This window comes from Anoplophora glabripennis, unplaced genomic scaffold (assembly GCF_000390285.2).
Source record: "Anoplophora glabripennis isolate ALB-LARVAE unplaced genomic scaffold, Agla_2.0 scaffold574, whole genome shotgun sequence".
Lineage (NCBI taxonomy): Eukaryota > Metazoa > Arthropoda > Insecta > Coleoptera > Cerambycidae > Anoplophora > Anoplophora glabripennis.
The window spans coordinates 43,673-59,444 of NW_019416667.1; the positions used below are offsets into that span (position 1 = coordinate 43,673).

At 30.9% G+C, this 15,772-nt stretch overlaps 1 protein-coding gene across 1 annotated transcript in view; it reads right to left on the reverse strand.

Annotated features, from left to right (window-relative positions):
• LOC108913060 (X-linked interleukin-1 receptor accessory protein-like 2) overlaps nt 1–15,772 on the reverse strand; it is a 127,705-nt gene that overhangs the window by 19,116 nt on the left and 92,817 nt on the right. Inside the window, exons 3-4 of the mRNA XM_018718526.1 lie at nt 11,233–11,328; nt 3,900–4,008 (exon numbers count right to left, since the gene is read on the reverse strand). Of these exons, the coding sequence (XP_018574042.1) occupies nt 3,900–4,008; nt 11,233–11,328 (205 nt within the window). The remainder of the gene's footprint in view (nt 1–3,899; nt 4,009–11,232; nt 11,329–15,772) is intronic.

Genomic DNA, 15,772 nt, shown 5'->3' on the forward strand with positions numbered 1-15,772 from the left:
ATTTTCCAATAGAATATCTGTGTGCTGGGTCAATGAATACGAGCGGTGCAATGGCAATAAAGAAGCTGACAAGCTAGTCAGGAGTGCATCAGGCCTCAGTACTTTTGGACCAGCTGTCTATTTGCTGAAGAGTTATTAGAATACAAGGATACAGTCAAAAAATCCCTGAACATGTTAAGGTCAAATCTTCGTCTAGTGACAGGTATTCAAACTGAACACAGCTGGCTAAGGAAGCACCTTCTCAACATGAGGAAGTATGAAACATCTGTTTGTATGGGTTGTGAACAGGAAGACGAGACAGTACTATGTACATGTGCTATGCGAATGCGCTGCTGTCTCATCAACAAGAGAATTCGTTTTGGGAGAACGTTGGTCTACTATGGCCTATATTAGAGAGATCCCCCTGAGCAACGTCACCACCCTTTTCTCTATAATAGGTTGGTTGGCGACGCAGGTGGATTGATCTCCTAATAGGAGGAAGTACAAGGGGCCCAATGGGGCCTAAGTGCTGTAGCTTTTTAAAGTACCTTCCCTAAAATTCCAGAATTCCAGAAATCCACTACGATATAAATATTGGGTTGATGTATAAGATCGTATGTTTTTTTTAATAAATGAAGTACATGAACTAACAAAAAACGCCTGAAGAAATACGGTGTTATAAAAGTGAAGAACTTACCAAGGCAAATTTGAAGAATTTAAGGAGGTTCCTCGAAATTTGTTCGATAGAGAGCAGAAGAAATGGAATTTTGTTGGGACAAGATCGGGAGTAAAGGATGGATGTGGAATATCCTCCCAACCAACTTCCTGAATAGTAGCTTTTGTGATGTTAGCAGTATGAATGTGGGCGTTATTATGATGCAAAATCAGTCCATGATGTATTCAAAGTTTCTATTATTGAACTGCGGCCTCAAGATGATGGGGTTGGCAATAAATCTCACCAGTGATGGCCACATTCCTCGGAAGCAATAGGTACTTAGTAGATAAAGCCTTCTTTGTGTCACCAGATATACATCAGCTTACGCGGATGGGATGGGTACCAGCATTTGTTCGAGGAGTTGTTTTGGTGTTCTTTTCTGTTTTTGGTGTCAACGGAAAGATACCATTACAATCAGAAACCAAAACGATCGATGTTGTAGACGAACTAAATGTTGACATGCTGATTTTTATTGTTTTTCTCAAAATGCAATGTCGTAGATAATATGGCCAACTGAATTATAACTGATCATTTTCCGAGTTGATTGACGTGAATTATCAAGAATTAATGCGATGAAACGATCTTCATCAATGCCATATGGTCTTCTTCAACGTGGATCATTCATATCAAAATAGCCCTCTTGGAATTGAGAAAACCATTTTCCTGCTGTTCTTTCCTCAATGGTACAATTTGTAAACGGCACATATTTTCTTTATATTTTTTTATAATCATTTAAAAATTGTGGATGTTGTAAACTGTTCTTGCTTTTACCTTTCGTATCGTACCATTGTTTATCAACGTCAAAAGTAAAAATAAATTGAAATATTTGTGGGGGAAGGTATGTAAAATCTGAGTGATTGAAAATGATACTTGTAAAATCTTATAAAATTTATAAGCATAATCTTGTTCATGTTATTATAACAGCAACAAAAATATAAAACAGTAGTAAATAAGGCAGATGTGTTATGAATACTATTAAATGACTTCAATATTTTCTTCTGTTTTTTCTTATACTTAATTATTTTTAATCCCAAACATTTTAGCATTGGAGTAATATTTAAAATTAATGCTAGATACAAAATTAAGCGAAACTCATTTAACTTTTGTTCTATTTTGGTAACAGCCAATTCATAGAAGAGGAGCATAATGTACGTTATTTTTGTATATAGGCACTGAAAGAAGTGAAAAAATTTGCACGGGCCAAGTCCATGGTCAAGGCATTTTGCCAGTAAAATATGATGCAGTCACTAAAATACACAACAGGTGTGAATCTAAAACTGGCACTTCTTTTGTCCTGATTTGTTCTGCTTTAATTATTTTCTGATGGCACCCTTGTAGAAATACTGTTTTATCACAAAATTGTAAACTGAAGGTTTTAAATACAATATGTATACGAAACTCGGTTTGTTCCTAGAAAAGTATTTCAGGAATAGTATGGATATTTACCTACTTTGATGAGTTGGAGCGAGTAGAGGTAAAATGATAAATATTGTAAAGGAGTATATTCGTGATTTTATCATAAATGTCCGACAGAGGCTTAAAAATGCGTTAGATTTGTAAAATATAAAAATCAATAGTTATATTTACAGTAAAATCAATTAAACATATGTTGTATTTAATATTAAATAATGTTGCTAATGGTTCACATTAAAACCATTTATCAGGAAGTCAGTTTTTTGTTTAATTTGAAAAAATAAATGCGTAAGTATTTCAGAAGTGGAAGAAATTTTCAATGTTTTGTTTATATAAAAAGTTACCTATATAAATTAGTAGATAATTTAATTAAAAAGTACAAGTATGGATAGCGAAACTATAATAGAGGATGTCTCAATATTTTTTAGATATGGAAATTGTCCAAAAATCCATATTTTTGGAATTAAAGTCAGACAATATAACTAAAATCTTATTTATATGAATTACACACACCCACAAAAAAAAAGTTGAAAATACCAGAGACTAGACCCACCTCTCCTTATGTATTTTGACGAGCTAAAACCGAATCCGGAGCCAAAATTGCTCTATCACCCTCCAGTTTTTTTTTTAAATCGCGAAAATCCTCCCAAAAATACGGAAAATCGCGTGTTATTGTCTCGGATCTTAACATTCTCTCTTTTTTTTGATCGTACTCTTTTATCTTCAAAAGATCTGTATAGTGGATATCTTTTTCTTTTTCTGCTATCTGGCTCGGATTCCCTATTAAGCATCCAACAAAAATCTGCCATCATATTAACATCCCATCGTCCTTAGTACCGGCGTTCCATTTCCTTAAATTTGAATTTTCTAAACAGGGATTGTATCTGAGGATTCGGTTTTAGCTCGTCAAAATAGATATAAATAGTTTTTCGCGATTTAAAAAACAACTGGAGGGCGATTGAGCAATTTTGACTCCGGATTCGGTTTCGGCACGTCAAAATACATAAGGACAGGTGGGTCTAGTCTCTGGTATTTTCAACTTTTTTTTTTGTGGGTCTATGTTATCATTGGATTATGAAATACACATTAATCGAATAAAAATACATTCGAAAATATGTTTTGACTAAAGTGAAAATATTACTTCATCATTCATATCACATTTTTTGCGATCGTTATCCTTCCATATTAAGTGGATGAGGAAATTCACTTTAATTTGTCAAGGTTATCAATTTTGTGATTTGCAATACAATACCTTAACTTTGACGTGATATTGTTTCTTCGATTTCAGTGCAAGGATTAGAAGTGGATTCGATTGCAGTCGATTGGAGTTCAAAACTATCTATTCGATACTACGTGTACTATGAAATCATATGTTCTGTTCAGGTGTACGTCACGGTGGTTTTTATGAGATACATTTAATCGTAATCAATTGACATGTCAAACATTTCTTATGTGATCAGCTGTCGCCGTAAATGAACAGTTCAATAAGTCAATAATCAAAACTTCCTTCTCAAACACACACTCAGTCGAAACATCTGGAAATGTAGCAGAAATTCCCAACTAAATAATTTAAACCGACTGTCTTATTTATTCACCGTACAGTTATTAATTATTGTTGGATAATACGGGGAATCCTATGTTATTACCCATTTTATTAATAATTGCTTGTCTCATTATCTGATATAACAAAAACGTATATAACGAGATATTAGGAGGCAATTTGCCCATCGATAACTATTCATTTCCATACATGGCACATGGGCGAATAAATGATTCACAAGATTTAAATTACCTGCTATTTTTCAACTGTTGAACGTGAGGTGGTACATCGTAAATTGTTCCATTCGAACTGATTTTGCGCCATACGGCTCCGCTATGGGCGTCCGGCAAGTCCACTTGACCTAAAATATATAAAAAATGCAATTTATTTATTTATTTAATTGCAAAAATCACTCATGTGATTATATTTTAAGAATATAAGGAATAGCAATGTCTTAATGTCATAATATGCTATATGAATTTTGTTTAGAATTTCGAGAATTGAAATATGGAATAATATACAAGGTGTTCCATTAAAGATAAAGCAACTTTGTTTCGTTAAGACATTTTAATTGATCCTGTAGGTATACCTAATTTTTCTTTATTGTAATCGATTTTAAAAAACCCTTAACCGTTTGTGTCTTATAATTTCAGTTATCTTACTTTAGAAGATCGTTTCCATACATATTAGCGACCCTGTATATTCAGATTCCCCAGAACTTTTTACATGACATGTACATATACATTGTATATTTACGATTCGTTCTCTATCTTAATAGCAAAGTTAATAATTAACAATTAACAGAGAATTATGGATTACCTTATTCATAAAGTAGGTTAATTATTTTTTAAAAGAAAATATATTTTAGTTTGAACCAGTTTTAAATACATATACAATCAGATCAACAATTGTTTATTACGAATAAGAAATAACTTCAAATTATGCCACATAGCCTTAATGTTAATGAGGTTACAGCTTTTGCCAAACAATAACTGCGGTTATCCGAAATTCCGTTTTTTTTTAAGTAAAAATAATTTTAATGTAATAATAATTTAATTTGAAGAACGGTATTGCAATACTTTTTATATCGTATCTATGACTGGGCAGCAGATATAAATAATTTACTTTGTTCATAATTTGGTCGACATCGATCTCACTTGTTTTTTAAGTATTTGCCTACTGTTTACTTTATTGAATGCTTTAGTCTGGTCAAATACGTGTTGTTATCTTCTGTGGCGACAGGAATAAAAATTGGGGCGACGGCGACGGTTTACTTGGAAATAAAGCCAATAACTTAAAGGATTAATTGCCATGATTAGTACTAAATTCTAAAATTAATCCTTATTTTAAAAATAGTATAATAAAATTTGGCTCACATATTTTCTTGGTTTCAAGTTATAGTTTATCAAAATCGCTGCTGAATTTTACATAATATTTCTGTGTTGTTACTATGATTTACTATGATTACTACTAAATTATAAAGTTACTCTTATTTTTAAAATAAAATTATAAAATTTAGTGCATTGCATATATTTGTTTCAAATCCTTTTCTAAAAATTTCCGCTAAATTTCATTTGTTAGATTAGATAAGTGAGAAAATACTATTACACCAAAGCAGATAAAGCAGCTAAAATTTGAGACAGCCTGTAGTGTTCATCTTAAATTATATGAAACGTCTGATCGTGAGTGACTTCAAGAGGATTTTATCTTAAAATAGGTACAAACACTCAGATAGCAGAGAATACAACACAATGGTAGATTTATTTTTAGCTATTGCCTATGTATTCTGGACCAAGTTTCATATAAACGATAAAAGCAAATGGTGATCAAATGGCGACGAATGGTATCAAATGTAATTATTTGTGTATGATTAATTTACACCTAGAATAACATCATATTTCACAATATATCGTTAACAATCCTATAGTAAATGATAAAATATTTGTCGTTTGTTTGCAGTGATAAAATATTTTAGAAAATTTAGAACCCGAGGGAATGTTTTCACATATTTTGATCCATAAGTTTAAGCACCGTGTATATAAATAGTTTCAATTTACCGACAGAAAATAAAAACTTGGATACTAAAACCGTTGTCACACTTAAAAAAATTATATATCAGTTCTGTCACTATGCGAATGTTTTGTCTATTGAATATTTAAAAAAAAATAAATTATTTAGCCTCAGTGACAATATAATATTTGTACAATAAAACAGGCCATACCATACAAATAATTTAATACAAAACAATATGTAATCAAGGTAAGCTGTACTTATTTGTTTTTTTTTCTTCTTGATTAAATATACATATACCTATATTCAAATATATTGCCCCTTCTCGCTTTGGATCCAATGCACAAAAGTGCGTCAGAAATGTCTTCTTTTAATTTCATTACTTTTCCTCCGCTCCTGTGGTTTATTTTTTTAATCTTTCCACTGGCAAATTTACTGCGGACGACCATGAAGATCAGTAGATTCATATCGTAATGATCGGACGATATTGTGAAACATTTCAATCTTATTACCTACCTAGTTTAGTATTAGACAATGTAGTTATTTATATCTGTATTTGATTTACACTTTACGAAAGCTTTGCTAAAGTAAAATAGTATTTAACTAATAATATTGTGCGAAACAACTACTCGACCCCCTATTTAACACTGGATTACACACATTACATGTATTTATTTGTGTCATGAATGTGGGTGATATGTAACCCATAAAGAGTGTTATATTTAATTGTCACAACTACTCTGCGGATTAAAGATTGTAGTATAACAACCCTAGGTTCGACAAAAAATAAGTAAACGTAGTTGTGGCCAAAAATATGTGATCGTCATAAGGAATCCCTACGTTGTGTTTTTTTTTTATTGACCGGAAGGCGCTGGCTACTAACTTTGTGGAGGGGATGTATGGTTTTATTATATAAAAACAAAAGCAGAATAAATACACCTAACTTTTATTTACATACAACAGTCTTCAAATTAAACCTGGGACAAATAAAAAGTACAACAAACACATAAACAACCATTTAACATAAAATGAGAGTGCCAGGCTCACCCAGAGCTCCTGCGGGGAAAGAGCATGGCAGAGAAACCCACGATCGTTGCTCTTACCACCCAAATATGAATGCAAAACAACCGCTAACCAAAGACATAAATTAAGAACCTTTGCTAATGATAATTAAGACTGAACTTATTTAATTTCTCACTAAATGTCATCTCACTCAAATTAGACATACACACTTCCAAGTAAAACTGAAGAGGTTAGAATAATAATAATAACAACAACAATAATAACAACAATAACAATAATAATAATAATAATAATAGGTAAGGTACTGGAGTCCCATACGGGAGGCAATCCAGCTATAGTTGAGATTTCAGAGGAACAACAACAACAATAATAATAATAGGTAAGGTACTGGTGTCCCATACGGGAGGCAATCCAGCTATGAGTTGAGATTTCGGAGAACAACAACAATAATAATAATCAAGGGCGAAAATGTTAGTAAATTCAACAAAGCTCTTATATGCGTATGACATAAAGTGAGAACAAGAAATCAAAGAACAAGAGAAACTTAGAAAAATATACGCCCCTGAGCGTAAGACAATGAGGGCTAAACATACACAGAATTATTATCATGAAACATCTATAACCATCACAATCATAAGATTACATAGAACAATTAACAACAAAGTACTTAAAGAATATTACCTGCTAACTAATACCGGTTACACTTAATTTTACACTACTTCTATATTTTTCACACTACACTGATCGTCTTATTTTTCACTCCGCGCTGTTCTCACTTCAAGTGCCTATCTTGAACTATTTAGGCTTCCTTCCAGAATTCCCTACCTAAGCGCTTGTTTTTTTGTGTTTCTTTCCAGCGACCGTTAATATTACTTTTTAATTATTGTGCAACACTCATGTAACAGGTGACGTCGAAGTTGATAAGATAAGTACGGTTTTGCACAAGATTCGTCTTTAGTTCGACGATACATAGTATCATTAGTTAAAAAAATTATTTCTCCTAATGCGACACTAGTCTAGCTTTCACAGTATACTACAGATTTGTGCAAGTGGGCATTGAATTATACATTCTAGGTTGTAGGTCGCTCACACTTGAAATGATGGAGTCTAAATACAAAAATATAATATTTAAATGTACATAAATTTAAATTTCAATGTATTTTATATATTTACTACCACTTTGCAAAATAATGGTTTTCCTTTTTAACAGATTTGTTAGATATTTGTATCTTTGTTTTTGCGAGTTTTGGTTATTAGTTTGCCACACGCAGTTTATGACAACAAATATATCTAAAAAAAGTGATACCGGTTGTGACACGCATTCCTATATATTAATGCACTGGCGCCACTTTATCTTTACACAGGGTTATTATTTTAGTATCAACTCAATCAGAGATAGTCGGCAATTTCTGATAGGTTTAACGTTTCAACAGATAACTGAGCCGTCGATATTAGTATAAATTAAGGATTGCTAGATCGATAATAAATTCCAGAGAAAACTTTAAGCTTAGCTGTCGAAAACTATTCAAAATATCTCAGAATAATGTATTATTAATTCGCTGATATAAAAAGATTATCGAGTGGTGCAATTTAGAGTCAAAGTCTCCTCTGTTCACGATTTTTTGAGAAATACTGAAGAATGAATATATAAATATAATACGCAGAGTTGATGGAAGAAATAAAAAAATATATTAACCTTATTGACTTACTGCATTCATTGGAAAAGCCAAGAATTCTATCATCGACAAAGTTTTTTAATTTTTTCAGTCACATTACAACAATGAATAAATTAAGTGGTTTTATGCTGAAATTTGTTCATTTACATTAATTTCTACATATTCCACTGGGGGGTTTCAATATTTTGCAAATAATTTCAAAATCTTTTTGCCCTTTGATTTCGTGCGAAGGTAGTAACACCCCTTAAATGAATAAATTATCTTTCGATACTAAACAATTATTATGATTTAAATTATTTAAATACTTTGCCTATCCAAATGGGGTTTATGTTATAGATTCTTTCCTAGAAAAAACAGTAGAAAATTTTATTTAATACGCCGCATCGGAAACTGGACCACCCTGTATATATTTTAATTTTGCATTTGCTTGCCGCTAAAAGAAATTTTTGTATATTCCTAAAATGTTTCTGTTCGTTAAAGTACTTAAATATTGTTGGCGATGATATATATTATTATCTAATTACATATAGGTACATATTAAAAACAATAATATGTAAAAGGACATTATTATATCTGAGGCGTTTATTAAATATTGCACTTGTCTATCTTTGTTTAATTTGTTCGTTATCTACATACAGAATTAGATATAATCTGTAAAAAATAATTTTTTAAGAAATATTTATCATTATGAAATCTAAACAATTGTATTTTCACTAAACTAGCTTTAGAGTTGTAGATACCCTACTTTTATATTTCTCGTTGTTAGTAAGTAGTAAGTACAGAAATATTTATATCTAGAATCACATTTAACTTTGTGATTAATTAGATCAACAGAAATATTAAGNTGCATTCATTGGAAAAGCCAAGAATTCTATCATCGACAATGTTTTTTAATTTTTTCAGTCACATTACAACAATGAATAAATTAAGTGGTTTTATGATTTTAATGGTTACTTACAATTTGTAAAAAAATAGTTTTTTAAAATGAAATTGTAGTATTACACCAGTAGTATTACTAGTTTGTTTAAGTTATTGATGTATATTTCCTTACACGAAATTTAAAGCAAAATATTGAAAATTGTGTAAAAGATTCAATACTACTGTACTAATAATTAAAATTAATGCTTACAAGCTTCAATGGTTTAGTTACCGACATATTTACAATGAACAGGATGTAGAAATAACGAAATAATAATATAAATAACAATAATAAAGTCCCTCCAGAAATATTTTTTTACGGTATGGTCATTTCTCCATCACTGTTAAGTAAAATTAATAAGTTTCTTTTAAGGGGTAATACCGCCTTGTAATTTTTTCCCTTTTTTATTATCTTAAAAGCTCCCAAAAGTATCCTAGACTGCTACCCCAAAGGTTATAGCGTAAGGGAAAAAAAAATAATTAAACCAAAAAGTCGAATTTATGACTGTAATTAAGACGTTGTTTTGTAGTTGATATGTGAGGTGGGTACATCTTCAAACTAACGTATTTTTTTTTAAATCAATATTTCGACAAAATTTCAATATTTTGCAAATAATTACAAAATCTTTTTGACCTTTGATTTCGTGCAAAGGTAGTAACACCCCTTAAATGAATAAATTATCTTTCGATACTTTGCCTATCCAAATCGGGTTTATGTTATAGATTCTTTCTTAGAAAAAACAGTAGAAAATTTTATTTATTACGTCGCATCGGAAACTGGACCACCCTGTATATATTTTAATCTTGCATTTGCTTGTTGCTAAAAGAAATTTTTGTATATTCCTAAAATGTTTCTGTTCGTTAAAGTACTTAAATATTGTTGGCGATGATATATATTATTATCTAATTACATATAGGTACATATTAAAAACAATAATATGTAAAAGGAAATTATTATCTGAGGCGTTTATTAAATATTGCACTTGTCTATCTTTGTTTAATTTGTTCGTTATCTACATACAGAATTAGATATAATCTGTAAAAAATAATTTTTTAAGAAATATTTATCATTATGAAATCTAAACAATTGTATTTTCACTAAACTAGCTTTAGAGTTGTAGATGCTCCACTTTTATATTTCTTGTTGTTAGTAAGTAGTAAGTACAGAAATATTTATATCCAGAATCACATTTAACTTTGTGATGCTGTATCAATAGAAAGATTAAGGCTTTAAAGAAGATTCAGTTCGTAATTCTTACGAACATTAGGAATGGTAATATGGATTGTTTGGAATTATAAATATAAAATACATGCTTCTGAATCAACTGATCAACTGTAATAAAGTGAATAATTGCACGTGTTACGTTGTGCCATATATTCTGTCAACAAAGTATCCGGAATTTGTCAATAAAACTCAATATATTCAATTTCATCAAAATGTATTTTGCCTCCTTCAAAATAGGCTCCATTTGGAGCAGATAATACTCTTTGTTGACTGTTTCTCCATCGGGAAGGAATTATGTGTGGACCACCAGGATAGTCAAAGAAGACAATCAACGTGACTTTGGTCAACATTGACGTGTTTTTTTTTGGTTTCGGTTCATTAGAAAAGTGCCATTTCGAAGCTCGTTGGTTCGTTTTCAAACTCGTAAACCCATGTTTCGTCATCTGTTATGATGCCTTGCATGAATTTAGAGTCCGAAATAGCCCATAGTAAAAATGGGCACACTTTAGATGGTCTAATAAAATTAGCAGTAAACCAACTACTTGACAGATCGCGCTCAAACTTCGCGCGAGTAGAGTGCTAACTATTCATCAAAAAATAAATTTAAATTTACTTTATGCGGAATTTTTAAATGACAAATACCGAATACTTTTTTGTCAGAATGTAAAGTTTTTCTAATACTTTTCAATTATTAATAACAGCTAAAGAAGAGTATTTATTTTTTCAATCTTACCTGCAAAAGCTTCACAGAAAAGCCTTAACTTTTGGCCTATGGCTACATCCGTATCTTTGGAAATATAAGTTATCTTTGGGTCGTCAGGCGCTTTTTCTGAAAAGAAAATAAAATGAGAAACTGTACGAACTAGAAATTTAAAGGATCTATTTTAAATTAAATATTTTATAAAAAGAAATTAATGCTAGGCATTTATTTAATTATGCTATTAAAATGTTGTAAATACATGTTCCACGAAATAAGTAATAATTTTTATAATTCGAATGTGAGATTTCCAAGAATTTTACAGGTACAATATACACATATTTCATTTCCGTTAAAACATATTCAGCTGTAATTTGCAAGTAATTTGAAATTTCCTTTTAATTAAAGATAAAGCTTTATTTTGTGTACATATAAAACTTTAACTAAATCCTAAATTTAAGAAAAATTTCCATAAAACTCGATAATAAATTAAGCAGAAAGTTACTTCCATATTGCATGAACAACTGAGAATAATGAAAATAATTTAAACAGAATACGTTATTGACTGGAAGGAAAAAATTAAAGATTAATGAAACCAATCTTTGCACCAACAGAATCGGTCAGGGGTTGTTATTTTTGTGGAACTAGAAGAAGTTCAAATGTTTTTGTCGGTGTATTTGCAGAATAAAGTCTTACCAAATACGTGTTAATAAAAATTTCAGTTTGCTCCATAGTAATATTTACATACTGTATTTACATTGTACATATATATCATATATATATTTAATTTTGAGGACTATAAACGAGGTGGAAACTAATATGCATTTTGGCAATTTTACCTCTTTTTTCGTATATCTTGATGTTATGACGAATTTACAAAGTTACCCTGCATATTATTTACGTTTACGTCAGTTGTTAGCTATCGGCTATATGACAAAGTTGCAATTCAAAACGCTCCCTTTATTACAAATATTAAAAGAGCGAATGAGATATTTCAAAATTGCCAGTCATTCTAAGGGCGTGACAAAGTAATGAGGATTGATTTTTACGTTCTGTTATAATCTATGATTCATAGATATGTAGCACTAATTTGTACCTAATTGTGCATATGAAATGGACAAATTTGAGCTTTGGATGGATTCACTGTATAAACTCTAGTCTTTCTATAAGTGTCTTTAAAATTTAATGTTACTGGCAGAAGTGGGAAAGTTAATTGAAACAATATTAATAACAGGTCATTAATGTCTTTCAATTAATTTTAGCACATATGTTCTGTATTTCAAAAATTATTCGTTGAAAAAAGTTTGTATAAGTAAAAAAAGTATCTAGTAGCTTTTTTCGTTGATTAAAATACTTCCATATCTCATTATCCACAGTATTTCAGAAAGTACCATATGAATATGAACGTCACCGGAACCCCCTGACAGTATTATCAATTTTGAACAATCTAGTAAATCTCCATTTTCGGCAAACTTTTAAAAGTGTCTACTTTTGAAAATGTCCAGCTGTTAAATTAACAAAACCAATTATAATGAAGATATCCCCAAAATTCGATAAACACCGCCTTTTGAAAAATTCTTGTAATTTTACATCTCATTAGCGAAGTTAAATTGTTACTTCAAATATGTAGGTACTTAGATTTTTCCACTACTTGTAAGTATAATTTTATAAATGCTACAATTATCAAAGATATATGTAGATCATTAGTATTCAAAATTCCAAACGGTAAAGAGGCTTTGCTTTCATAGGTTTTGAGTCAGAATATGTTCAACAGCCTTTTTAACAAATATCATCCCGCTAAAAAGAAACGTTTGTCTCTTAAATACAAAATATATTATTACTATGTAAAACCAAAAATTCAGTACCAGTATTAGCAAATTGGTTGAAAAGATTGGTGTTAAAAAGATTAAAGATAACAAAATTATAAAAAACAAAGCTGGTTGAAGGTTTCAATCCATACGAGAAGAGGAAATTTCCAAAAACTGAAGCATTAACGATCGACCATAGCTTGCAGGTTATTATGTAAAGCTAGAAATAAACTAATCTCCATATTTGGAAATTTAATAAAATAAATAGCTTTGGAAGTAACCGAAAATCAAAAAATGATGACACAAAAATTCAGTCAGACACAACATAAGACTTTAAAAATGTCCAGTCTAGACTTCGATGAAGAAGACACAATTATACTGGCTTAGCTTTTTCCTGTATTATATGGTGTAAATCTAGAAAATCTACTGATTGTAATAATAAAATATAGGAATATGTTATTACTACAGTTTACAAACTTAAAAAAAAAATGTATTTCAGTTTCTACAAGTGGATATGGTTGCTATTAGTAAAACAAAGGATATAATGCGTAATTGAAAAAATAAAAGACAATCTGGATTTACGTATGGAAGGAAATAAAAAATGACCTATTTCAGTGTTTGTTTCGAATATCTCGAAGTCTACAACTGATAATAAGTAATTAAAATCGTAATATTCTATAAAATGTTCCTATTCAAATAATATTACATATGAGTAAGCGGATACCAATGCTGATTGATGATGATGTAGATTTTGAAATAATTCCCCATAATTCTATATTTTTTATTAAACATTATTTATCCTGCAGCTTTGCAATTTTAAGTACATCAAATGCATAATTTTATGAATAGTGGGAATTAATAATTTATTTCTTATGTCAAAAGCCATCCTGCAATCCGCCATAACAAATTAATGCCAAATTAATGAAATAGTTACCTCCCGCCTTCCCCAAGGATTACACGTGTTGTATGTACTGATATATGATAGATCAAAAGGCAGGTTCCGACTAACTGCACGGGTTTAATAAACAATCATTATATCAAGCTACAACCACGCTCTATATCGAGTGTTCCAGGAACGGATTGTACATTGCAAGTTTGCTCTTCTCTAGTGCAGCATCAATATTCGTCCTGACGCAAATATGGGTCGAATATATTTATTACCTACTTTTTATATATTTGCATATGTAGTTTTCAATTTTTTAAACTTTTTACTCTGTGCGTTCCAAAGTAAACAGGACTTTTTAAAAATAAGAACAACAAAATGTTTTTTGGCAAAACCGATTTATTTTATTGCAAGTAGTCCCATTCAATATAGCAATTTGCACGGACTAAACCTATGTCGAATGAGTGTTTTAGATAGTCGGCCTGGATGTCCTTCAGGATGTCAGTACAAGTCTTTTGAATAGCTTCTACGTCCACAAAACGCTTTCCTTTCATCGGCAAATGCATTTTTCTGAAAGGATAAAAGTCGTACGGTGCCAAATCAGGTGAATACGGAGAGTGGTTGACAGTTAAAATGCGATTTTTTAGTCAAAAAATTGGTCACAAGTGTCGATCGATAAGATGGCGCATTATCGTGCAACAAACGCCAACTTCCTTCTGCGAGATATGCTGGCAGAATACGATGCACCAAACGCTTCAAAACGCCGAGATAGAGTTGTGCATTACGGTTTGATAAGGCGGAAGGAACTCTTTGTGTACCATGCCCTTGGAATCGTAAAAATAAATCAACATTTTCTTCACTTTCAACTTGTCCAAATGCGATTTTTTGGGGTTTGACTCGTCTGGCGTCTTTCATTCGGCACTTTGACGCATTGATTCTGGAAGATATTGAAAACACCACATTTCATCATCAGTCACAATGTTGTAAAGGAAGTTTTTGTTCGTTTTGACCTCTTTGATGATATCCTTCGAATGTTGAATTCTGAGCAATGTTTGGTCGTCAGCCAATTTGTGCAGAACAAACATGCGCACACTTTTCGGTAACCCAAATGTTCGGCCAAAATGAGATAAATTGATTTTTTTGAAATGCTCAATTCCAATTATATGAATTTCAATGAACAATTTTAGCTGATCTTCGATGAATTCACGCAGTTTTGATGGAATCTGCGATGATTACGGCTTTCGGTTGGTCAAAATGTATGTTGCTCATCATTTGTGTTTCCCACGATCGTTTTTAAACCGTATATAGCACTTACGAACTCTGCTAAGGCATAATCATCACCATAAACTTGGTTCATCAATTGAAACGTTCCGGAAAAAGTGTTATCAAGTTTAAAATACATAATATTGTCGCTTCAGACGCAACAACTTCACTTCTATTCGTCTAAATGTCATGAAACTTTGGCTTTGACAGTGAAGGATCTACCTTTCCGAGGCATATAATTGAAAATAGATGGACTCGCTGGAAATATCCATTTTTGAAAAGTCCTTTGAAACACAACTTGTATATTAAAAATAATGTGACCTATTGTAATCTTAGATTAAATTATTAAATTAAATCTAGGATTAAAATATTATTGACATTAAAGTTAAAGGGAATAAAGTGTCTTCAAATATTAACAGAAAAAAAAATAGTCCACAGCGGGCAGAAGTTTTATGAATTTGAGTATTTGAGTATTTTTCTTCAATGTAAGAATATACTGTTTAATTTTTTCTGCACTAACTTTTTTTAAGGGAGGATATTTTTTAAATGAGCAGGCAAATATTACTATTTACACCTGTTGAATAATATACAGAAATAAATAAATTAATGTTAATATTTCGAA